At 36.4% G+C, this 24361-nt stretch overlaps 2 protein-coding genes across 2 annotated transcripts in view; both read left to right on the top strand.

Annotated features, from left to right (window-relative positions):
• The first annotated feature begins 602 nt into the window (after nt 1-602).
• The window catches only part of CENPF (centromere protein F, 350/400kDa), a 30863-nt gene continuing 7104 nt past the window's right edge, over nt 603-24361 (top strand). The window contains exons 1-22 of the mRNA XM_008943831.1: nt 603-656; nt 1293-1436; nt 2291-2437; nt 3559-3681; nt 4279-4446; nt 4818-5003; nt 6415-6537; nt 6752-6865; nt 7277-7598; nt 7957-7982; nt 8407-8524; nt 9260-9351; nt 9855-10005; nt 13706-13815; nt 14608-14698; nt 15580-15710; nt 17297-17406; nt 17704-17872; nt 18250-18354; nt 18626-19726; nt 19859-20825; nt 20895-22447. Coding sequence (XP_008942079.1) covers nt 612-656; nt 1293-1436; nt 2291-2437; nt 3559-3681; nt 4279-4446; nt 4818-5003; nt 6415-6537; nt 6752-6865; nt 7277-7598; nt 7957-7982; nt 8407-8524; nt 9260-9351; nt 9855-10005; nt 13706-13815; nt 14608-14698; nt 15580-15710; nt 17297-17406; nt 17704-17872; nt 18250-18354; nt 18626-19726; nt 19859-20825; nt 20895-22447 — 6096 coding nt within the window. The 5' untranslated portion in view covers nt 603-611. The remainder of the gene's footprint in view (nt 657-1292; nt 1437-2290; nt 2438-3558; nt 3682-4278; nt 4447-4817; nt 5004-6414; nt 6538-6751; nt 6866-7276; nt 7599-7956; nt 7983-8406; nt 8525-9259; nt 9352-9854; nt 10006-13705; nt 13816-14607; nt 14699-15579; nt 15711-17296; nt 17407-17703; nt 17873-18249; nt 18355-18625; nt 19727-19858; nt 20826-20894; nt 22448-24361) is intronic.
• The window catches only part of LOC103776323 (golgin subfamily B member 1-like), a 7012-nt gene continuing 5257 nt past the window's right edge, over nt 22607-24361 (top strand). The window contains exon 1 of the mRNA XM_008943829.1: nt 22607-24352. Coding sequence (XP_008942077.1) covers nt 22607-24352 — 1746 coding nt within the window. The remainder of the gene's footprint in view (nt 24353-24361) is intronic.

Here is a 24361-nt window from a genome sequence, read left to right as displayed (position 1 = left end):
GTGCCATTTAGAAATTTTTGGGACATGATGGTGAGCAAAAGAAGCAAGGAACACTTGCTGTCCTTGGGCTTTCAGATGCAGATCAGTGACCCCCAGGGTTGCAGCACTCATGGTATTTTTCAGATGCACAGCAGCCACACAGCAATTAAAGCAGTTTTATGTTCTTTAATGTCATTATGTGTGATTTTGTGGAAATATGTGTTGATATAATCCCTGTTATATTGCAGTGGCAGGCAGTGTTTAAGGTCAGGTTAAGTATTAGTGAGCTATATGTGGTTTGTATCTTCTGTTTATAAGTGGGAGAAGCAACTATGCTGAAAAATATTTTATGAAATTTACTTTTTACAGGATTCTTTGGATTATTTTTGATAGAATTGTCATTTTACTGACTTGCAGAAAGGAATGTTATGCATATTTTATACACAGTTTAAATGTTTCTCAGCAGATGGTAGTGTGATGGAGATCAGAGGTGCTCTCAGAACTGGACAAATTAGTTTGAAACATTTTACAGTGAAACATGTAGAGTACAAGTTAATTAATTACAATTATCTTAGAGTCACTGATACTCACTGTGGTATTATCTGATTTGTTTTTATAGCCATCGTGAAACTATGTGGAAATGGGGTAGTGGAGACGATTCTCCTTCCAAAACAGTAGTAAGTATTGAATTATTATTAAAATGGGATTCTCTTAAGAATTTCTGATGTAGAAAATCTTTAACTGAAGATACTCTAATGATATGTATTTGCTCTTCAGTAAATAAGTCGCTGAACTTGTTTTACCATGACTCAGTTTTAGGACTTAGCAGTCAGGTTGGGTTCTTGCTTCCTGTCTGCTTGGTGTTTAATCTCCTGTGCGTGACACAGTGGCTCTGTTCCCCTCCACTGTGCTTATCTTGCTTGGAGAAAACAGCTGCAGGAATTATATAAGCTTTATTCCAAGTGTGTTTTTTCTGTGTAGTATGTTCACTATCAATATTTTACTGCCACTGGACTCAGTAACCTTACTGATTGTGTGAATGCAGTAAATGAGGAAATTCAGTTTTAGATACCTAGGATGCTTTGATGGTTTCGCTGTATTTCAAACTAATATTCCTAGACCAGTTTCTAAGATGTATAATTTCACGTTTTCTATCAAACCTGCTAAAAACAGCCTGGTGTAGGTACATGTAGTGCCTTTAAGTTTTGGTGTTGCGGCCTGATAACATTTGCTGAATGTTTTAAAGAAACCCAGACAGAAAATGGTGCAGATGACACCTCTTCAGTGAGTGTGCTTGTTCTTCATGTCTGCAGGCTGCAGGCTCCCAAGATGCAGGGAGCACGTCGGTGACAGATTTGACTGAACAGCTGGCAAGGACTGAACAGCTGGTTGCACAGCTAAAGGAGCTTGTCAGGGAGAAGGATGCTGAGCTTCGAAATAAAGATCTCCAGTTAAAGGTACCGTGCGTGTACTCTTGTCAAAAAGACCTGCTTAAAACCCACCTCAGTCCTGTTTATCAGGAGCTGGTTTTGTAGATAAAGGCTTCTGGGCAGTTACAGCAGCTCTGGGAACACAGGAAGCGTTGGCCACAATCAGCTGTTACAGTTCCTGGATGTTACTGGTTTTGCCACTGTTCCAAAATTATAACTTATTATTAATGCTATGATATATTATCCTCTGCTTTTGACTGCCGTTAGGAAGGAAGGAACTAGAAAGTATTTTATGTAATTCCCTGAAGACTTTTGAGAGTTTGTTATTCTTTACTCTGTGTTTTTTTGAACTGTCATAAGGTGGGTCTGTTCCTGCAAGAGACTTTAACACTTATAAAAATATGTCTTTTGTGGACACTAACAGCCAAGTGCTAAAATACTGAATTTTCTAAAACTTATTGTAAATTAAGTCATCTCTTTAAACAAAATGAAAGATGCTTTCGTAGTGTGAAAGTATCTTTCTTTTTGCATAAAAAAAGAATAAAAAGTTAATTCATAAAAAAACCCCCGAGCCCTGAATTTGTATTGCTATCCAAAAAAAAAGGAAAATTTCTAACATAGTAATACTCTGGATTCTATACAATAATAACAGCAATGTGTAGGGAGTTTAAATAATGAAAGGTTGTTTCATATATGCAGACCTGTTGCATGTGACATTATAATGTCTCTTCAGGGGGAAAATTTTTTTGGTAATCACTTCAGATTTCTGTCTTTGTTTTTTTGTAACCCAAGGATGCAGTTGTTCATGTAGCTAATTTAGTCCTTCATGTGAAGGAAGCAGTTGTTCATGTAGCTAATTTAGTTCTTCGTGATGTTTGTAGGAGGAGAAGGAATCTGCTGATGCCAAACTCTCCAAGGTGAAGCTGCAAAACAAAGCCAAGGTTGCATCGTTGACCTCACAGTTGGAAGAACTTAAGAAACAGTTACCAGAATCAGGAGGCTTAGAGGCAAAAGCAGAACAAAAAAAGGTAAGTGTCCTTATGTTTTAAAGCAGACATAACTTCTTTAAGGCCAGACATGATTTTTGGAAGGCTGTAGACAGTTTTGTGTGCTGGCCTTGAACTGATGCTCAGATTTTGAGCTGTGGCAGATTAGGATCAGGATAGATGGTGTGGGTGCTGTCAATCCATCTGTATATTTCTGTTTAATTCTTTTATTTTCTGTGGAAATGCAGAAAATTGTACATTCCTCCCAGATTGTTTTAGCAAAAAAGTTCTTACTGGTCTTTGTCTTATTAGCAGCTCAAACTTTTAACACGTGTGAATCAGGAGGATAAATTTTTGAGAAGTAATGAAAACAAACCCTAATTTATTACTTTAATGTCCAAGATAAAAATGGAAATAGAAAAATGTCATTGGTAGCAAAATGTAACTTAAGTATGGGAATGTCTCATTTAAGTGAACAGTGTTCTGTCATTAGCAAAGACTCTCAGATCTGCTTGTAGTGGCAGGCTGTGTGAGTAGATTTGTATTTCTTCAAAATAGCATATTTTGACTTCATACAGCTTCTAAAATATCTTTAGTGACACTTTAGTATTTCTAGAAACTGACCAGTTTGCTGAAGTCTCTAGCTGTCCTCCATGATACTCAGTAGGTAATTATATATGCTTCTGATCTGTTTTGCTAATAATACATGCTCTTAACAAATTCTTTTGATTTCTTTAGTAATGGCAAATAATTTCTATAACCCAGTAGTTATACCTAATGAAATTTGATTTATAAACATTAAGCTTAGAAACAGGTTAATTTTCACCTTTTTTCCACCCCAATGATCCCTTTTTCCCTCTGATTTACAGGGACTACACTTGCCAGATTATATGGGTTACAGTTGCTAGAGGAAATAAATGCCCTTAATTGCACATTCCAGTCCACTCTGCAGCAACAATTATAATTAATAATTTAAATAGTAGTATTTGTATAAGCTTGATATAAATTCTGTGCCAACTCTGTCTAGGTTCTGCATGAAATAAGCAATACTGAAGAGAGCTGAAACACAAAGTAAAGTCCACTTTTTGTCACCAGTATTATTGAGTAGGTAGAGAAGTCAGGTGTAACCTGTTGATGGAATGCAAACCTCCCTGTTCTTCCAGGCAGCCAAAGATGGGGACCAGGAAAACGCTGCGGCAAATCGTGGGAAAATACTGGTCCTGAGAAGGAGAATTGAAGAACTAGAATCTCAGATCACACAAAAAAATGAGGAGTTGCAAAAAAAGGTGATGTTTTCTAAGATGCTAAGTGCATGGCTTCTCACCTTTTTGGTGTAGGGATTATGTTTAAATATATTTATATATTTGATTCTGTGTTACATTACTAAACAGATATTCTGAGATATTCTGTCATTGTGTCTTCAGTGAACAGTGACTCCTCAAGGACACTTCTGTAGTTATTTGAAAGGGAATGGAACAGGGTACACAAGTGTGAACTTTGTGGGTTAGTGCTCTATTTAAGTCTTGTGATTGGAACAAAAATGCTGTTTTGCTTCAGTTTTTTCTTGTTGCAGAAATAAGTTGCAACAGGAATGAATGTAGGCAAGGGGTGATTTCTTGCTCTGGTTTGTAGCTGTTCTGTGCAGCCATGTGTTTTGTGGACGTGACTGTTGACTGTGGAAAGGGGCAGAAATGGCAATGCTGCAGAATTTCAGAGAGCAAAGCTCTGTAATTAAAGATGTGACGCTTAAAATGGAACCAGGTTATAAATTTGACTGTAATTTTTTCAGTATCATAAACCGAGCAATAAGGGAATAATACAAACCGTGGTTCTGCAGATGGTGGAAGCACAGATTACAAACAGTGCTATCTTCTCATTTTCAGACTGTTGAACTGGAGGCCCAGCACTGTCGTGGGGCTGAAATGGATGCCATGCTGGCAGAGAAAGAGAAGAAGCTGGCTGAAAGAGATGCTTACATCATTGATTTACAGATGGCGTGTGGGTCCAGCGGTGCTGCCGGGGAAGCACTCTTGGCCAATGAAGAACTGAAGGTATATTAGCAGCTCAAATATAAAATCTCCATAGAGGTTTCAAGGAATCAACGAATTCTGATGCCTTATACAATGGATCCTTCTCTGAAGCACAAATCCTCTGCAGTTATTCATGTGAATAAAAATTCTTTACTGATTATTTTCATTTGTTAGTAGGTCTATGTTTAATGACTTCTGTCAGTACCGTTTGTACATATTAGTATCAACTTCAGAATCTGCTCACATACTTAATTCTAATTAAAACCAAACCTGAGTTTTGAGTTTAATGTGTCTTTAACTGGGGGAAGAGCAAGGAAGTGGGTTCATGAGGATTGCTCTATCTTTTTTTCTGGGCTCATTCTTCTAATTGTCTTTTGGTTTGCATTCTAAAGAATCAGCTGGCTCTTAAAGAGTCATCGCTACAAAGCATGGAGATTCTAGTTCAAAACCTTACCAAGAAAGTTGGAGACAGTGAAGAAAAATGTAGCTTGTTCCAGGAACAGATTGAGAGTCTCAAAAACATTCAGAACAAAGAAAGAGAACGTTTCCAAGGAAAAGAAGCTACATATATGGAAAATGTAAGTAAACACTTTGTAAAAACATTTACATTCTGTGGTGGAAGAAGTGGTATCTTGGCTGTGGTGTTTCTGTCTCAGTAGTTGAGAAATCCTGGTTTTAATTTTGGGTGATTCTTGAGTAAATACCTATACAATGTTCAGGTGAAATGAGAATAATGAAGCAGTAGATGGTTTGTGCTGGTGATAATTGAAGTTGAAAGTTTTGTGCCAGGAAGGAGTTTAAGGACGTGGCTGGTGTTTGAGCGTGGAGGAACTAGTGTGTGACAGAGTGAAAGGAGTTGTGCAGAACTCCAGTTGAAGAACCTCCAAACCTCTTGTAGCACTAAGTCTCAAGGTACAAAAATGCAGCTTGGTGCACTGCTGGTAGTGGTTTTGGATTACTGCAGCCATTCTTGGCACAACTGGCTCTTTGACAGACCACATGGACGAAAATTGTGTTTTCCTCCTGTCTGAGGAGTCTGAAGAAGTTTGGTATACTTAATGGGAATTTTTTCTAGAATTAGCAGCTGATCAACAGGCCAAGACAAAATCCAACTTGTTAAATAATACTTTAAAAAAAACCCCAACCCACTGTGGAACGAAGGAGCATGGTACCCATTCCTGGGTGTTAGTAGACTCTCTTAACTGCCCTGGAAGCTAAATCTCAGAATTCAGTGTGGTGTTCCTGATCTCTCAGCATTTGAGTCCTACCACACAGGAAACTATTCATCTCTGTATTTACCACGTCATTCAATGCCCGAGTTTATCTGTAACAAAAATGGTACTTCTGATTCTGAGCATGACCACACCTGTTCAGCAGCACATGGAATTCGTTTAGATACAGGAAAGAAAGAAAAAGAGAAGTGGTGAAACTGTAAAAGCTATTCTAGTGACACAGTAGCCTCACTGAGATATAAATCTGGATAGCACTTCATGTGAGTTTATTCAAAATATTACTAGCAAGATTCCAAAAGTTATATCCAGTTCTTACAAAAATTTTAAGGTGGCTAACCAAGACACTTTGGACGTTGCATACAGATTTTTGAGGAGGAGGCAGCTGGGTTTCAAAGCTGCCCTTTGAGCTTCATTGATAGAAACTTGCTAGAAGTGAACATGGTCAGTGTAATCTTTTAGAAATGAGAAGTCTCAGAACAATGGCATCCAAAACAGAAAGGTGAAGATTCAAACAAAAAAATGAACATGCTTTGCTTCTCGTTTGTCACAATTACAAACTTTAAATTTTCTGTAGGTTGGAGGTTTATCCAATGCACCCCTGACATCAGTACTCAGAGGCTGGTTAGTAGATTTACTATGAAGTGGAAGCAAAACTAAGACTTAAGGGGTCTACAGCAAGATGATGTATTCTAATTCAAGGTACTTTTTACTTTACCTCTGTGGACTGGTTCCATATTCACTTTCTATGTGGTTTTAGGTACGTGTGTTTCAAAATATTATCCAGGAAAAGGAAAAGGAGCTGGGAGCACAGAGAGAAAAGCATGAACAGGAGCTCTTTAAATTAGCTGCTAAATCTGATGCAAGTGCTGACTTAGAACAGGTATGTTGCTTTGGAAACTCGATAGCTTGCTTTGACTTAGTTAGACATGGGAATTTGGAATCATGTAATTACTAACCTAATAACTAACCCTAACTAACCTCCACAGCAGATGGCTCGTTGGGAAAATAAAGAGAAGTCTTTTTCTTTCTCTTCTGAAAGTTTTAACTCCCTTATTAATTGCTTGGGGTTTTTTTTGTTTGTTTTTGTTTGCCAGCTACTAAAGGCTTTGAAACAGAAGCTCCATGAAAAAGAAGAAGTCATGCTGGGAAGGACACAGGTGATAGATGTCTTGCAAAAAGAACTGGATGACAAGGACCAGCAACTGAAAGTAAGAAAGGATGGTTGGACACCTAAACTCATGAGGTCCATTACGAGTTCAAAAAGCTGTTTGGCTGCACACAAAAGATAGTTTTGAATAAAATATTTTGGCAGTTCTCGGAGAAGCTTTGACATGTGGTAATACTACAACCATAGCTTTACAAACAAGTATTAATTCTAGTTAGGAAGTTAAATTAGAGGTAAAGTCTGTAAAATGTCAAACTGTCAGCTCTCATCTATAGTTTGTCTTGAATTTTGGGAACTTACCATGTAGGGAAGACTTTGCTGCCAAAAGATTTCTGATTTTGGATTAAAATGTATGCAGGAGTACAGACAAAATATTTGACAATGATACTTGAAGTCTTTTGCATTAAAATATAAAAGTATGGGGGTTTTGTTCTTTTTTTTGTTCGTTTTTCAGGAGATTAATGAAAACCTAAAACGTCTTCTGTCTGAAAAAGAAAACCTCCAGTCTAAACTGGATGCTGAGAAACACGTAATGAGAGCCCAGTTAAGAGACATGATGGAGAAACATGAGCTCGAGCTGACAAAAGTTAAGGAGAAACACAATGCTGAACTTCATGAAATTCAAGAGAAACACGAAACTGAGCTGCAAGAGAAAGATCAGGCCCTGTCTCAGCTTAAGAAACAAGTGGCAGAGTTGAGTGGTAGTGGACAGACTAACTCTAAAGAAGTTGGAGATCTGGAGTCTGTAACCAAAGAAAAGATGGAAAATTTGGAAGGTACCCTGTTTAAGCAGTTGTTACATGCAAAGAGTTCCTTTGCCCCAGACTCTTATGTATTGTATGCCAATTAGATAGCTGTTGCAAGCAGAACTACAGTAAATTGAGTGGAAGAGTTACTGTCACACTAATTAAAAAGAAGCTATGATCAAATACTATAATAACAAGGCTTATAAGAACACCAAGATAATCACATGAACCATAAATATCTTGCTATGTTTCTTGTTTTACATCTTTCTTTTTTTCTAAGTGCAGTTGTTTTGTGTAAGTGTGTAACACCCAGTTGCTAAAAGATTTAAGCATAGGTCTTAATGATCTTTTTGTGGTTTTAAATACTATTTTGTATCATGTTTCTTAGTACAAGTGAGGCTGAAAACAGAAGAGGCCAGCAAATCTGAGGCAAAGTTTCTGAAAATGAAGGCTTGGTCTAAATCAAGAATCAAACAACTGGAGGATGAGCTAAAAAATGTATGTGTAAGAAGTTTAATATTTTATGCCTGTTTTAAACTACTGTGCTTGGATATTTGCCAAAGTAAAGTGTGGGGTAAATAGAATATTAACATTTGCTCAAAATATCTTTATATATGCACTAATGTATAAAAATGGAATGGACATTAAATGTTGGCACAGGGTGACATTTCAACAGAAAAGGTGACAAATTTGTTAGTGATTGGCTAGTTTATTGCACTTCCAAGTACTAGAAAAACAACTATTCTAAATTTTACTAAAAAAATCAGAAAAAAAAGTTGCGTTGACTTTGCTGTAGTTTTGGTGCATTTGAAAAGCTCCTAACTCTCTTGTCTTGTAGTTTTCATCCAAGAACAATGATGTATCTGCTTTAAACAATCGTGTCTCAGAATTAGAAATTGAAAATGAAGAGCTACAGTCAAAACTGCAATCATTACATGAAATCAGAACTCAAAATGGTAAAAAAAGTACTTTTTCTTTTGGTAGAAGATTCAAAGTAAAGAGACAAATATAAATGAACTTTCTCATTTTTGTTTTCAGAATCTGTTTATTTTAAAAAACAGATTCTGAAGTAATTTCATGCATCTTTGGACAATAGCTCATGGTGTTTGAGTCAGAGTTACAGCTCAACTTTTCCTTCCCTAAATCTACCTGTGCATAATTTTTGTGGCATTTTGGTTCTAGGCAGAATAGAGGTAGACTTTTCAAGGAAGTGGAACTTATTAGGAGGAGAAATGAGACCAAGCAGACTTGGAAAATGTATCAGAATTTTCCAATAAACCTTTGAGAACAATGAGTTGCAAGGAAATTAAATATTGTCTTTCCTTTTGTAAGGATTTGAGAGAGAATTTTTGCTTAAAACCTCAGATGTTTTAAAGTAGAGTTCTGTGAAAGATGTTTGCATTTCACTTTGTGTTTTTTTTTTTCTCTGACATCCTTTCTGTAGATGGAAGGTGGTGGAACTTTTGAGTTCCTCAGTCTAGATTGTTAGCAGGTCAGATTTAAAGTACTTAGCAGTATTTAATAATCAAGAAATCAGTTTTGTGGGTGGGTGGATCACACTGACTAGCAGAATTCTTCTAACTGAAATGAATTATCATCTGAACTTTCATTTTGAATCTTTGTTTTAAATTTCTATTGATCTTCCTGTTAGTTTTGTGTCCTAATGAACCAACTTTGTTATGTTTTTGTAGAAGAATTGTTGACTAAGCTGGAAGTCTATGAAGAGCAACAAAGGAAGTTGCAAGCTGATCTTGACCAAGTTACCAAGAGGGCAGCTTCACAGGTTAACATTAAAATGGATTTGTAGGAGTTACTGATTAATTCAGGCAGTGCTAATTGGACTTCAAAAAGTGTGTTAGCTGAATTTTTGGAGCTGAAAATTAACTTAGTGATATATGGAATTGTCAGTGTCAGTAGCTGTGGAGCTGGATAACCAGCTGACAGGCTTTGCATCAGTTAAAATACATTAACTGATTGTTTTACTTTGAGACGTTGCTAAGATGAGAATGGGCATCAAAAATATTTTGATGAATGTTATTTTTTGTTTAAAAATATTTCAGATTAAAAGTGCAACGGGCAGTGGCATTTTTGCTACTTTACAAAGTGGTGAGGCTTGCTTTTTACCTAATCTATGATAGCCATTATCATTTCATAGGTTTTTATTTATGCAAAATGATGGATTATAATGGGTTGTTTGCTCTGTGAATGATTTGCTAACTTAAAATGTTATTTACATTTGCAGTAGGGTTTAGCTGATCTATTTTCACTTGCCACTTCTCTTGTTAGGCCAGTGAATCAGGTAGTGTGGATGAACTGCAGAGTCAGCTCTTGGAATGGCAGGAAAATGTACCAGAGTCAGAGGAATCCCGTGATCAAATCAGAGAAGAGAAATCTGCTATGGCCTTGAGAATGGCTCAGATTGAGGAGGAGAGAGAAGGTGAATTGTTTTATTTACGATAAAATCATCATGTTTATACTGGATAGATATATGTCTGTCTGCTGTGCTTCAGACTGGACTGGTGGCACACCATGGCTAGTTTCTGTAGTTGTAAGATTTGTGGAGTTAGTGAAATTGCTTCAATTTGCAATTTCTACTCTTCCCCATTCCCTCAAATGTGTTTTTCATACATTCATCTTTTTTTGCATCATTTTTATGAGTAGATGTGCTTGTTCTCTTTGCTGTCTGAGCTGCTGCTCTGTAAGACTGCTTGAACTTCCTTTGAAAGCTTTTTGTCTGCACATCAGTGATCCATGAGAAGATGTTCACCACTGAAAGATTAAAGCTGCCTGTCTAGAGCAGCTGGTAAAAGTGTGAGGAACTATTGTGCTGCTTTGAATTTGGTGAATGAAGGTGGTGCTTTAGTAAAATGTATTTGAGATGGAGTTTCTCTTTAAATATAATTAATGAGAAACCTGTCTTAGAATGTTTAGTAATCTGTTAGTAATTGTCACTTGTGTAGGTCATCTGAATAACATTAGCTGGCAGTGGTTTGGAGCTTGATAAAGATATTAAATTACCTACAGAAGAGAACATTTCAAGTGATCTCAGGTTTTACAGTTTTCTAAATTATTAATAAAATGGATGAGAAAGCGAAGCAGCTTCTATTAAAACTTACAAGAGCCTTGTTAAGTTTCAGATAACTTTTAATGCTTTTTTCCATGGCATCTGGTACTATATTACTATTTTTATCATGTTAGTTATCAGTGTGGGGATTAATGGCAAATTTTAATGTACACAACCTACCATCATAATGAATCCAAGTAGTTAATTGGAGCCTTCTCTTTTTAATCTGTTATTGAATTATTTTTCATTTACATAACCAATTTGGAAGATCAGCATGTAACCATAGAAATGTTTTAAGGATCACATTTCTGCTTTTTGGGTGACTTACGCATGAAATGCTTGGGAAGTGGAAGAGAATAATACTCCCTTCATTAAAACTACCTGTTACTTTCCTCCGTGGTAGCTACAGATCCACATGCAATAGTAGCAACAGTTGTAAAGTTTCATCTGTGTCAGTCCATGTTTAATTTTGCATTTTTTTTCCCCTGGGGATAAGCATGACCTTCCTGTTTCTTTTTTCCTGCCGTTCCACCTGACGAGCACTCAGCGTCCCTTCCCCCTCCACTCCTACCCTACACTGCGATTTGGTCAGCCAGGGAGAACAGTTTCCCATCAGTTTTGTGCATGCAGGTTCCTGCAGCAATGGCAACTTGTAATGTACTGTTGCTGATTTCTTCTGTGGTTGCTTCTTCTGAGGAAATGGCCAGCAGTACCTTATAAGGTTTGCCATTGATGGTGTGTGGGTTTTAGTGGTGCATATAACAAGTGCTGGGTTTAACTTGACTTTTTTTTTTCCTGCTTTGCAACACTTGTTTCTTCCTTTATATTAACTGAATCATCTCTCTTCAGTTTTCTTTGTATTAAAGGCTGACTCCATCTTTATGCTGTGACCTTATCTAGAGAAAAATTTGTTGTGCTGAAAGTGGTTGTGACCTAAGTAAGAATGAAATTCATTGAAATTACTTGAAACTCAGTAGTATTAAAAAAACCCCACAATTATATTCCATCCCATAAATTGCAGAATATTGTATTAGTTGATATTATTTACCAATATTTTAAACAATATATAAACCCACTATTCATTCCATCATAGTGTGACAATTTGCCATATGTGGTGATTGTCTCTTGGGTTGAAAGTGTGAGGAGCTGGAAAAGTGTAGAGGATATAGACGAGGGATTGTTTCCTCTGCAATCCACTGAACATTGTGATAGCTGTGATTTAGTGTGAAAGGTGACACAAAGGAATACAGACATTTTGTTAGTTAATTTACCTCTAGTGTGTCTCTGAAGAAGGTGTTCTGGGAGGTTTTTCAGTTTTTACAGTAGATATAATTGTGAATGAAAAGCTCCCTGAGCAGCTGGAAAACATTAGAAAATTTATTCACTAATTGTGGTTAAAGCTATGCTGAATTTAGCTGATGGTGTTAAGACACTTTCAAAGTGTTCTAGATCATTCTAAAGGTTAATTTCTATACTTTTATTTTTCATGTGACTATGGTAATTTAATTTTTTTTTTTATTATCAAAAACTTAGGAGCCTAAATATTTTGGGTTCCTAAAGGACAGTGTGTTATTCTTTCTGATTATGCTTCAGAACAGATTACCTCAATTTCTGCTTCCAAGATATTGAAATGATTTTTTTTTTCCTTCCAAAGAAGGGCGTAAGTTCTTATCTGCTCATTCAATCAGTTCATTGGCTTCAATGACAGTTTTTGTAAGTAGGTTTAAGGCATGCAATCAAAATTTGGCATTTATTTTTGCAGCTTAAGATGGTTGTTTAGTGATAAAAACACAAGAAAATTTTAGAATCTATACTTGAAAATAAACAAAGCTCTGTAGAGTGAGTGCTGATAAAGTGACTGTGCCAGAAGCCAAAGTGCAATAGAAATGAGAAGGAAAACCTAATTTAGCATTCCTACTTTAAAAGGGTCATTAGTTTTTTTCTTTAAATTTTCTCCTCTGATTTTTTTGACAACATGTTAAATACCTAATTTGTAATATTACAGGAAGAACTTTGTCTAGTAGGTGTTGGAGAATGGTGTGTTAATGGAATTTGTGCTGTAAGTAACCCTTGGGCAGCTGGGGTGAAAGCTGAGTGTTCCCTGTAGGGCTGAATCTCCAAACAGTGTCCAGTGTTCACCTCACAGAGGCGTTGACATAAGTTCTCTGAAGTTTGCATGCTGTGAGGACAACTGTGGTTAAATTGAAAGCTAAATTTGTAATTATCTAATGATTCTAACTTTCAATTAAAGTATGGAGCCACCTTTACTTACATTTCTTTTCACTGGCTGTTCTGTTTTGTCTGCTTTGCTTTGCATGAAACATCTGTTTCCTCTTCCATTACCCCAAACATGTTTTGTCGTATCACAAAACAGATGGGAATGTACTTTAAATGAAAAATCCTTTCTAACAATGCACATGATGCACACGTGAGCTTTCATATCCTGAATTTATTCAGTGTGTTTATTTACAAGTGATTCTGTATATGTCTTAAAAAGAATGATACTATTAATTTATGATAAGATGGTTTGATGCCAGTTTGCAGTGTAACACATGCTTGTGACTTCCTCAAATTTTCTGGCTTTGTAGCTCATACTAAAAGTTGAAAGGGACACATGTAGAATGGGAGTGTTCAGTTTATAAAACCAGCAGCTGTTTGAGCTGATGTCTTTGTCTTACCAACTAGGTATATTTTAACCTGGTAAATTGAAATGAGATGTAATTTGGCATTTTAATTGGTTGGCTTTTTTTTAGTATAAGCTTAACCTCACCCTTTCCAGTCTCCTGTATAAAATCTTCATTTAGAGCTAATGAAGAAGTTTGACTTCAGTTTGCTGCTTCTTAGAGAGGTGTGCAGACTTTATTCTCTTGTTCTACATAGTGATGTTGAAGGGAGATCACAAGGTGAACGCAGTGGATTGCTTCTTTGATCTTATTCTGTCAGTCATTCATAAGGACTCCAGCCTGTCCATTGTCTCTTTTCATGTAGTAGTGTCTGATATAAATGTAATTGCTTTCCTGTGGCACAAAACTGATTGAGGATGACTGGTTCTTTCCTGGCTGCTCTGATCCAGACATAGTCTCAGGGCAGCAGGAGCTGGAGGAGGAACTGACCACAGTTCAAGGAATGGGCAGGCTGCAGCAGCCAAGAAGAAAAAGCAATCAGACCAACAGGAAGCTTCAGGTGGGTTAAAAGAGAAGAGTTTATTTTTACCTGCATGTTAATAAAAAAATCTGGAAAGTACTATTATTCATATGCTGCTTTACACTTAAAAACATTAAGGGCTTAAGAACTTAGGTTAACTTTGTAAAATAAAACTTGGGTGGATTGAATGATGATGTATGTAGCCAGAGCACAAGGAATTCCAGTGGCAGCATACCTCTGTTCCTTGAGTAATGAGTCTACTTGATTTTACACTAAAAAATCATGAGCTTCTCTCTGGAGTGATTCACATGCTTGAAGCTATGTGCATATTTTTGGTTTGGATACAATCTTAGCAAATCTCTGTTGGCAGAACTTGCCTGAAGACTTGGTAAGTAGTGTCCGTTCATGCAGGTGCTGTAACTTGCACAAAAAATCATAATATTTTGTAAGGAGAATTAGGATGTTATTGTCACATTAACACTTAGATCTGATAGTTCACTTTGTGTTTCAGAGGAGCCTACTAACTGTAGAAATCAGAGGAATATTTAAGGTATCCAAGTGTAGTTATCTGTTGCCTGAGAGTGTCTTCAAAGGCCTGGCAGCTACCACACAAAACCTGTGGGAAACTTGGCTCTGCTGGCAATAATAGCTGGAAGCTGGGGAGGTTACCCTAATATCTGCAGCAATCCCATATACTTACGTTTAGGCACCTGAATCATTTGCTGAGTTTTAGGACTTTTAATTGAAATTCTACTTTTAATAACAATACGTATTTTACCCGTACTTCCTTTCTTCTTTAAATTAAACATCCTTCTCATGTTTTGTGCATAGGAAGAATACAGCTTTGATGGAAAACAATGCTTTGAAGAGTTGAGTGTCACCTTGGATAGCACTGATTCAGCTGAAGGAGAAAATATGGGAGGTTGGTGGCCAGAGTACACTTCACCTAATGCAGGTGTGATAGCGACTAGACAGTTTATTAAAGCATGCACAGCATCTGCATTTTTGTGTCCGTTTTTGTTTTCAAATTCAACTAACAACCCATTTGTGGTGTAGTCTAATCTTAGTTGAATTTGTTTTTTGGCTTGCTTTTTATTCCTTTTCATTTTAAAGCATGTGCGTGCTGGATGAACTGCCTAGTTTCTGTTCAGAAGTAGGTTATAAATATGACATGATGCTGGAACTGGTTGAGCCCTGGTGCCCAGGAAATATCCTATGTGGCAAGATCATGTATTTTTTAAGTTATGAGTCTTGTTCTTCTATGTTTCCAACCTCCATAACAGTTATGTTCCAAAACAGAATTGCATTCCATTGTTGTTTGCTCTTAATTTAAAAATCAAGTTATTTTTTTAATGCTGATGGGTTTTTTTATTGGTGGTAAAGGCTGAGAATATATCATAGGGTTAAAATGGAATAGACTCACTTGCAAATTTTGATACAGACCAATTTGGTTTGTTTATTAATAATTACTGAAGATCTGATCCTGCAAGTACATGATTGATGTGTGATTAAAGTACCATGAGCTTCACTATTGACTGAACCATAATATTGCTCAGAATATTTCTGCTAGGTTCTCTGAGCTCTTGAGCTATGCAACTTTATTTTGGTTTTCCAGCAGTTAAGGGTACTTTTGCTGTGTAATTTTTGGCAATGCAGGGCCTCAAGCGTTTCCACTGGAAATGGTTGAGATCTGATTGTGCCCATCATGGATGAGAAACGTGAACAAAAACCTGAAACATTTCTAGACTGCAGGAATTTTGGTAGGCCTTTCTTGAAATAATTTTTCTTCTTTGACTCCAGTAGGTTTGCGGAGTGTGGTGGAAGAGTTGGAATTGGAAAGAAATCAGCTGCAGGAACAGATTCTTTTCCTAGAAGAGCGCTGTCAGGATTTGGAAGATAGATTGCAGCTTCAAGGGAGAATGGAGGCTCTTCAGGTGAGCTTTCATAGTGGTGTAAAACCTGATGATAGAAGAGTCATTTTACTCTGTTGATATTCTTATGAACATAGCCTACAGTAAGACAAAAATGTCAATTTGCAGCTAGCAAAGTTGTCCAAAGGCAACTTTATGCTTGATAATTATGTTGGCAGAGAGTGTACATCTTCTGTATTATGCTCTGAAGTTGAAGCCTGTCACTTCTGTTTTGTCACGGGGAGAAATTTGTTTGGAAATAGCTTTGTTTTGGAAACATAGTAAAAAGCAACATGATTTTAATTATTCTTTGTAGTGGCCTTTGTCAGAAGGCCCAGAATTAGATGTTGTTCCTGCTGGCCTGAGTCTTTCTCTTCTTGCATCCCTTAAGTTTCTTTTCCATAAATGTCTCTGTGTGTGTTATTATTTTGTAAATTATATATATGTATACACACACAAACCTATTTCTAGAAAAGAAACTAACTATAGAAAAAATAATATATATAAACAATCTAAACAGATATTAATTTGATACATATTTATATTGTAAAATTATTCAATGAAGGCACCAAAAGGAACAGTACAGTAAACATTTATCAGAAAAGTTGTTTTTATTATTGCCTGACTGACAAGTTATTATGCCTGATCATTTGTAAACCTCATGTTCACTGAGTGACCTAGCTGAACTCTTACTCAAACTCGTTCAAGTTTGATGCATTACTCAAAGCTCTTTATCTGTTAGTTGCACATATATAAAAAAGAATTAATGATTTTAAGATGAAAAACAACCTTATGTTAGTAATTACTTGAGACTCTTGTAACAAAGCCTTTCGATGCAGGTAACGTTTGGTGTAGATGAAGAAGGGCAGCTATTGAGGGCGGTACAGGTGTGTTCTGCCTCCTCCAGAATGCTAGCTTATTTTCACTAGAGGTGACAAGTTTGCCATGTTTGTCCTATTTGCTGTTGATTCTGGATATGCTTTTGGCTTTTGGTTGCTGTTGTCAGACTTTTTTTTTTTTTGGTTGTTTTATTTTTGAATTGGTGCAGTGGATCTGGCTAGAGTAGGAGATTTGTACTGTGTTGGTGTTTGGTTTTGTTCTTTTTTAAAAAAAAAGCTGTGTGAATGAAGCTTGCTTCCTTTTTCTTTTCTACACAATCCCCCACATGCAGGTTTTTGCATTCCTTCAACCTGGAAAAAAATAAGCAAAAAAATTTGCAAGTTTGATACTATCTTCAAATCAATGAGGAAAGTATTTTTTCAAAGCAGTAGCTTCCCTGTTAAGATAAGTAAGCTGCCTTAACACAGTGTGAGTGTGTGTGGTGTTCTGGGTATGCAGCAATCATCCTTGAGTTCCTGTTATATCATAGCACTGCTGAAGGAGGTGTTTCTGAAAGGTGGGTTGCACCTGTTTGAACTAATACCATGTCTGAACTTGTGATATTAGTGTTGTATTTTGCACTGGTATCTGCTACAGTGCTAGAAGAACAGTCTCTCACTACCAGCTAGGATGGAAATCTCTTGAAGAGTCAGATTTTCATCACTCCAGTTATCTCATCCTGTTCTGGATGTTTGCATGTGATAGTGCTCTTCATTATTGTTTTGTGGCAGAATGAAAATGAACGTTTGCAAACTCAACTCACCCAGTTACGCAACCAACAAATGCGCGATGTGGAAAAGCATCAAATTCTGATCTCTGGCTTGAATGAGCAGCTTAAAGGGTAACAGAAAAGTTCTTCACTCTGTTCAGAATTAGATGTCTTTGCTTTAAGATTAAACTTAGTTTAAAACTTAAAAAAAAAAGTAAAATTTCTTTAAAAAAATTTCTTAAAACACCTGAAAAAGAGTTACTTGATTCCTGCTTCTGTTTGCCATAATGTTATTTTCTTTATCTGGAAGTTTAAAAGGAAAGTGTCAAAATAATTATTCTTTTAAGAAATTAGTTTGGGGCAAGTAAGACTAGAATGCTTAAAGCAAACTTTGTTGTCAAAACGCCTAAATATGTATTTTCTTCTTAGATTAAGTGACAGAAATAGCTTCCTTGAAAATTCACTTGGAGAAAAAGAACAAAAGCTGTTGAGCACCACAGAAAAACTGGAACAAATTGGAACTTTGAGGAAACTGCTTCAAGAAAAGGATCTTCAAAACAAAGAGCTTGGTGAAAAGTTTGTGCATACAGAGCAAAAAGTAAGTAGTTATTAAAATTAAGTTATTGTTAAACAGTATTTGATGTATTATAGCTGGCAAGCACTAGCCATAACTTTCTATTTACGTCCCAGCAGCATTATTGCTGTTTTACCTGTCTGAAGGTTTTTGCTCTGTTTCTTTACAATTTTGTTCACTTGATGTAATTACTTTGCTTTAAGTTGACTATAAGTGTTTCTTAGACCCAACAGAGTGTTACCTGAGAGTATTTATATTTTATTGGGTGATAAGTTATCCTCACTTATTAATTTCAAAGTATAAACTCATTCTGTGTAAGCTTTATATTATAACTCTAATATCACAATTTGAATACAATTCTGTATCTTCCTGTCATATTGACTTTTATTTTTAATACTAAGCTGAATGAAGCCTTAAAGAAATGCAGTGTCTATGAAGTGGAGAACACTGAGCAGAAAACAGTCATCAGTGATCTAACAGAAAAAGTTGCAACGTTGAAGGAAAAGGTAACTCAAATAAAGTAAGATAAGAAACTTTGTTCTTTTGAGATGGCCTAATGAAATGTCAGCAAAGTAACAGCATCAGCTGTTTAAAACTTCATACACTAAACTTTGCCTGTGCTGAAACAATCTAAAGAGTAACATGGTTATCTTTCAACTTACAGTTTAGTACAGACTGATTATGTTTGATGCTCGTTCTACATGTGAAACCTAACTTTCATTTGCCCTCTAACATATGTTTGAAGTTTTCTTGTAACATTATTTTCTTGATGTTTAGACTTTGAAACAAGATGGTGTGGTAGAGTCGATGCAGCTGGATCTGGACCAGACAAACGAAGAGCTTGACAAGCTGAACACAAGCCATTTAGAGGAAAGATCTCAACTTATCCAAGATCTCCAGAAACGTGAAAGAGAAATTGATAATCTTAAAGAAGCACTGGCAGAAAAAGACAGGGAGATGTCTGTCCTGTCCTTGAATATGACAGAATATTCTGAACAGGTTATCATCCTGAAGCATCAGGTGCAATGCAAAGAGGAAGAAATACGAGGCATGGAAGAGGCTTTATCAAAGGCTGAAAGGGAAACTCATTTGCTGAAAGAAGTACAAACAGCTGATATAAGAGATGCAAGCATGAAGATATCTGTCCTGTCTGAGCAGAGTAATACAATGAGACTGGAGCTAGAAAAAGTTAGGCTTGAGAATGAAGCTAAAACCAAAGAAAATGAGGAATTAATAAGACAAAGCAGTGAGAACAGCATTACAATTAAGGCTCTCCGTTCTGAAATCAAGGCCAACAATGTCGCATACCATAACAAACTGGCAGAGTGTGAGTCACAGATTACTTTACTGAAAGAGCAAATTAGTAAATCGTCTGAAAAGCTACAAGAAACTGAGGATAAACAGAGAAAAGAAACTGAATATCTCAAATCTCAGCTTGAGGAAAACAATACTCTGAAGGAAAAATGGAACAATTTGCTTAAAGAGAAAGAGAGTAAAGCAGAGACACTTGAAAATGAGTTAAAATCAATTAAAGATTCATTCAACAAACTGGTTTTGGAAAATGCTAAAAAAGATGAAGAGTTGGCTGAATTATCTAGGACGCTTATTGAACATACTGAACATCAGGAAACAATTAAAAACGAGTTACAAGAGAAACAAGAGCTTGTTATTTCATTGGAGCAGAAACTTGGGGTTTTGGAGCAGCAGATTGAAGAGACCAAACTTAAATTGAAAGCCAAAGAGACATCTTGCAAAGAACTTAATAACCAATTAAATGAAATACATAAGCAAATTAACAAAATGGAAATAGAGATGCAGGAGAAAGATTCAGCTAATAAGCAATTGCGGGCAGATCTTGAAGGGAAAGAAGAAAAATTGGCAGAGGAAATAAAAGCAAATGAATATCTGAAAAAAACTATAGATACAATGGAAAAGGAGAAGGAACAGCTAATCAGAGAAAATGAGAATTTGTCCAAACTCCTGGATGTAAAAGAGTGTGAATTGTTAAAGAAAACCCAGGCTGTGGCAGACATAGAAAATAAGTTATCCCTTAGCACTGCTGAGTATGAAAAAACTCTTTCAGTACTGAATTGTGATAAAAACAATCTGGCAAAAGAGATTGAACAACTTTCACTACTTACCAAGCAAAAAGAAAATTCAGTTGCAGAACAGCTGCAGGAGAAGACAAAGGAGTGTACTGTGCTAGCTGATCAGTTGTCAGAAAGCAAGGAACAGGCACAACAGTTGCATGAACAAATCCAGTCACTTGTCAATCAGCTGAAGGAGACTAGAGACAAAGAAATAAATACAGAAGAAATGTTAAATAAAAAGTTATCTGAATGCAGTAGCCTAATGCAAGAGCTCAGCCAAAGTAAGGAAAAGAATTTACTGCTGCAGGAACAAGTTCAAAGCATAACTTTGGATTTTGAAACTGTGAACAGGTCTCTAGAAGAGAAAATCCATCAGAATGATTCATTATGTAAGGAAATGGAAGAGAGTAAGTTTTGTATTGTAGGGTTGCAGAATGAAATTAAAAATCTTAAAGATGAGAAAAAGAAATTATCTCAGTTGGTAGAGGAAAGAGACCTGACTGTAAAAAGTCAGGGTTCAGAACTTGAGAAGTTTCATAGGCAAGTTTCTGAAAAAGTAGAAGAAAGTACAATGTTAAACAATCAGCTACAGCTACTGAGCAAAGAAGTAGATGTGCTTAGGCATGAAAAGGAGAACTTTTCAAGCTTACTGAGTGAAAAGTCACGTGAATGTGAAGTTCTTCAGTCACAGTTGGTACAGCAGCAGTCTGAAATTGCTTCAGTGAGACAGCAAGCACATACAGCAGCTCTAGAAAATGAAAAATTGAAAGTAGACGTTGAAATAGTTAATGGTACAGTAATGAAAAAGTCAGATGAAGTAGCTGCTCTAACTTCGCACTTGTCTCAACAAAGTCATAGTATTTTAGCTCTGAAGGACCAGATTGATGGTCTTTTGCTTGAAAAAGAAAACCTAAAAATTGCCTTTGAAGAAAAAGAACATCTCCTTTCTGAAAAAGAGGCTTTGATTCAGCAAATGACAGATAGTAAAGTGGCAGGAGAAGGACAATACATGCAAATCATTTCAGATCTGCAAAACCAAATACAAGCTGTAGGTTTTGAAAGCAGCCAGCTTAGACACGCAATGCAGGAAAGAGAAAATGAGTGTAAGAAGCAAGCCCAAGAATTAAAGCTATTGAAAGATAAATCTGAAGAGTCTGATGTACTTAGGGTTCAACTGTCTGAGAATATGGAGGTTATTTCTGACCTTCAGTGTCAGCTTAGAAATATGACTGAAAAATCATCCCAGTTGAATGCTTCAATTATACAGAAGGATGAATCTTTAAAGCAAAAGTTAGATGAATACATCAGTTTAAAAGCACAGCTTTCTGAGGTACAGGAATCTTCTGTTTTGCAGGAGAACCAGTTAAAGCTTTTAGCCTCTGAAGCAGAACAACTAAAAGTACGTGTTTCAGAGAAAGAATTAATGATCAACAATATTTCATTATTCAGTGACAATTTAAAGATGCAGCTTCAAGAGAAAGAGAATGAATGTGAGGTCTTAAAGAAACAGGTGGGAGAGCTGGAGGAAGTGAAAGTGAATTTACAAAAAGAAATACAACATCAGAAGAATGTAATAAGTGAGATGGACCAGTCCTTATCAGAAAAGGAATCATCTCTGACAGAAAATGAAAATCTCCTCAAAACTCTGAAGGAGAAGGAAAGGAAAGATGAAGAGAAGACAAGTTTGATTTCTGAGCTCCAAAGTCAGGTGGATGAACTAGCACAAGAACTTCAAAAATCTCAAGAACTAGTCAATGAGAAAGAAAATGCGTTTTTATCTCTACAGGAGAAAGTTGAAGCACAGTATGAACTAAGAACTGAACTGAATGCAGCTCTTGGGAAAAAAGAAGAAGTTATTGCTGGACTGCTTAATTCTTTAAAGGAGAAAGATACCAGTATACAGCTGGCAGATAGCAATGTTCATGTTCTTTCTAGTGAGATTGAGGTTCTTAGAGAAAAATTAGAGAAAAGTGATACAGCCATGAAAAACCTTAGTAAGGAATATCAGGAAAAGAATGAGAAGCTTGATATTAACCAGAAGAAAATTGATTCTTTGACTGCTGAACTTGACTCTCTTAAAAACGAACACCAAAAAGCACTAGACCAAATAAGTACATGGGGAGAAGAACTGCAGCAAAAAGAGCTGGCTGTGGAGTCTCTGCGTGTGAAGTGCACTGAACAGGCAGGTAACATAGCATGTTTGAAGGCAGAGCTGGACAATGTCAATTCCAAATCATCTCAAGACTGCCATGACAATGCACTTTTAATAGGTAGTCTGCAGTGTCAGGTGGAGTCTTTAGAGAAAGAAAAAAGTCTGTTACAAGAAGATGCCGATAAACTGATGGCTGAAAACACACAACTTACTGCATCTCAAAATGATTTGCAGAAGGAATTGGAAGAGCTCCGAGAAATCAATGCAAAACTGGAAACCAGTGAGAATTATTCACGGGTGCAGATAGAGGCTGTCAAACTGCAGATGAAGACAGAAAATGAGAAGTTACAGATGCAGGTTAGTGCAAAGGGTGAAGAGCTTTCTAAGTTAAAACTTAAATTTGAAACTCTAGAACAAAATCTACTTGAGTCAGAAAACAAATGGGTGACGGAACTTGATAGGGCAACTTTACAAAGTAATAATCTTACAGAGCAATTGAGCGGTTTAGGAAATGAAATGAAATCAAAGGATAGCAAAATCCAGTCTTTGCAGCAAGAGCTGGATCTTATAAAAGAGGAATTAACTCAAAGCTTATCTCTGTTACTTAGTAGTGGGCTTTTATGTAAAGAAGAGGAGGCACAGACTTCAGATTCTGAACTGCGTCTAACTGATAGTAAAACTCAGTTGGAAAAGTTGTCCTCTCTGATAACCACTCTTTTGAGCAAAGAAACAGAAAGAGAACAGTTGCAGCTGGTGCTTTTAGAAAAACAGAAAGAAATAGACATCATGAAAGATGAATTAAAAACCATGCAGTCACTTGAGAAGCAGAAGGAACTGCTGCATAGTGATATTGAAAAGATGAAGAGCAAATACAGATCTGAAATTGAATGTCTGTCAGAAGAAATGGTCACAGTCAAGGAAACATTATATAAACAACAGTCACTTTTGCAAGAAAGGGAAGAATCCTTTGCAGAAATAAATAAGCAGGTTGAATTTCTTCAAGACAAGATAAATAAGTCAGAAGAAATAGTAAGAACCAGTCAAGAAAAACTCCAACTTGAAGGTAAAAAAGTAGCAGGTCTCCTTGAAGAAATGGGGAATAAAGATCAGCTCATTGAAAACTTAACTTCCCAGGTAAATCAGCAGAAAAATTTAATATCTGGTCTAAGCCAGCAACTGAAAGAAAAGGACTGTTCTGTTACCCAGATCATGGAATCATTGTCTAATGAAATGCTGAATTTTTCTGAAGAGAGAAATACATTAAATAACAAACTGCAAGACCTTGAAGCTGTTCATAATAGCTCTTTAGGAGAGCTAAACCGAGTATTGCAGGAACTTGAGGATTGTAAGAAAGAACTGGAAGACAGTCAGGTTACCTTAAGCAGTAGAGAAGCTGTGGTGAAAGATCTAATGAATGAAAAAGAGGAGATGCAGTTTAATCTTGAGAAAATGGGCAAGGAAAAAGACAATCTGAAAAAGAAACTTCAAGCAGCGTTGATAGTAAGGAGAGATCTATTGCAAAAAGTTGGAAAACTAGAAAAGAGTGGACAGGAAGAAATAGATAAAGAGAAAAAAAAAGCAGAGGAGTTGTTGAAGGAAGTTAATGAGTTAACAGAAAAGCTGAAAGTAGTTGAAGTACAAAATAAAGATTTTGAGTCTCATCTTGGAACTCTGAAGAAACAACTTTTAGAAAAAGATGCCAAAATAAGTGATTTGACTGAAATTTTATCTGCAAAAGCTTCTTACTTAGAGGAACTTCAGAACAATATTGCAGAACTGAATGAAGTCGTTGCTGAAAAACAAAATCTATGTGAGCAGAACCTAAAATCTTTGGAGGAAAAGGACAGCATGCTTGCTCGTATGCAATCTATGCTGCATGAAAAAGCAAGTGCATACGAAGAGGAACGTTCTCAGCTGCTGTTAGCTCTTGAAAAGGTCAAGTCTGAAGTTAATAACAAGGCAGAACTGTTGAAAAATTGCAGTTCAGAAGAGTCTGGTGTAAGTCCTGAGGACAGGAGGACGTGTCTGGACCAGAGCAATGACATTAATGTTATCAATCAATTAAAAAAAGAAAAAGAAGCCTTGGAGAGGGAGCTTCTGGTCAGGAAAGAAGATATTAAAAATTTTCAGAAAGAAAGGGAAGACCACACTAAACTTGCAGAGGATTTTGATGAACGAAAAAACCTCCTTGAGAATCTCAAACAAGAACATAAAGCACTCTGGGAAGTCCTTCAAACAAAATGTAAAGAACACGATTTTGACGTTAATCAG

The sequence above is a fragment of the Merops nubicus genome, unplaced genomic scaffold (genome assembly GCF_000691845.1).
Source record: "Merops nubicus isolate BGI_N331 unplaced genomic scaffold, ASM69184v1 scaffold9707, whole genome shotgun sequence".
In the NCBI taxonomy this organism is placed as follows: Eukaryota; Metazoa; Chordata; class Aves; order Coraciiformes; family Meropidae; genus Merops; species Merops nubicus.
Note: the sequence above shows the minus strand (reverse complement) of the source record. Positions and strands in the feature narration are given on the sequence as shown.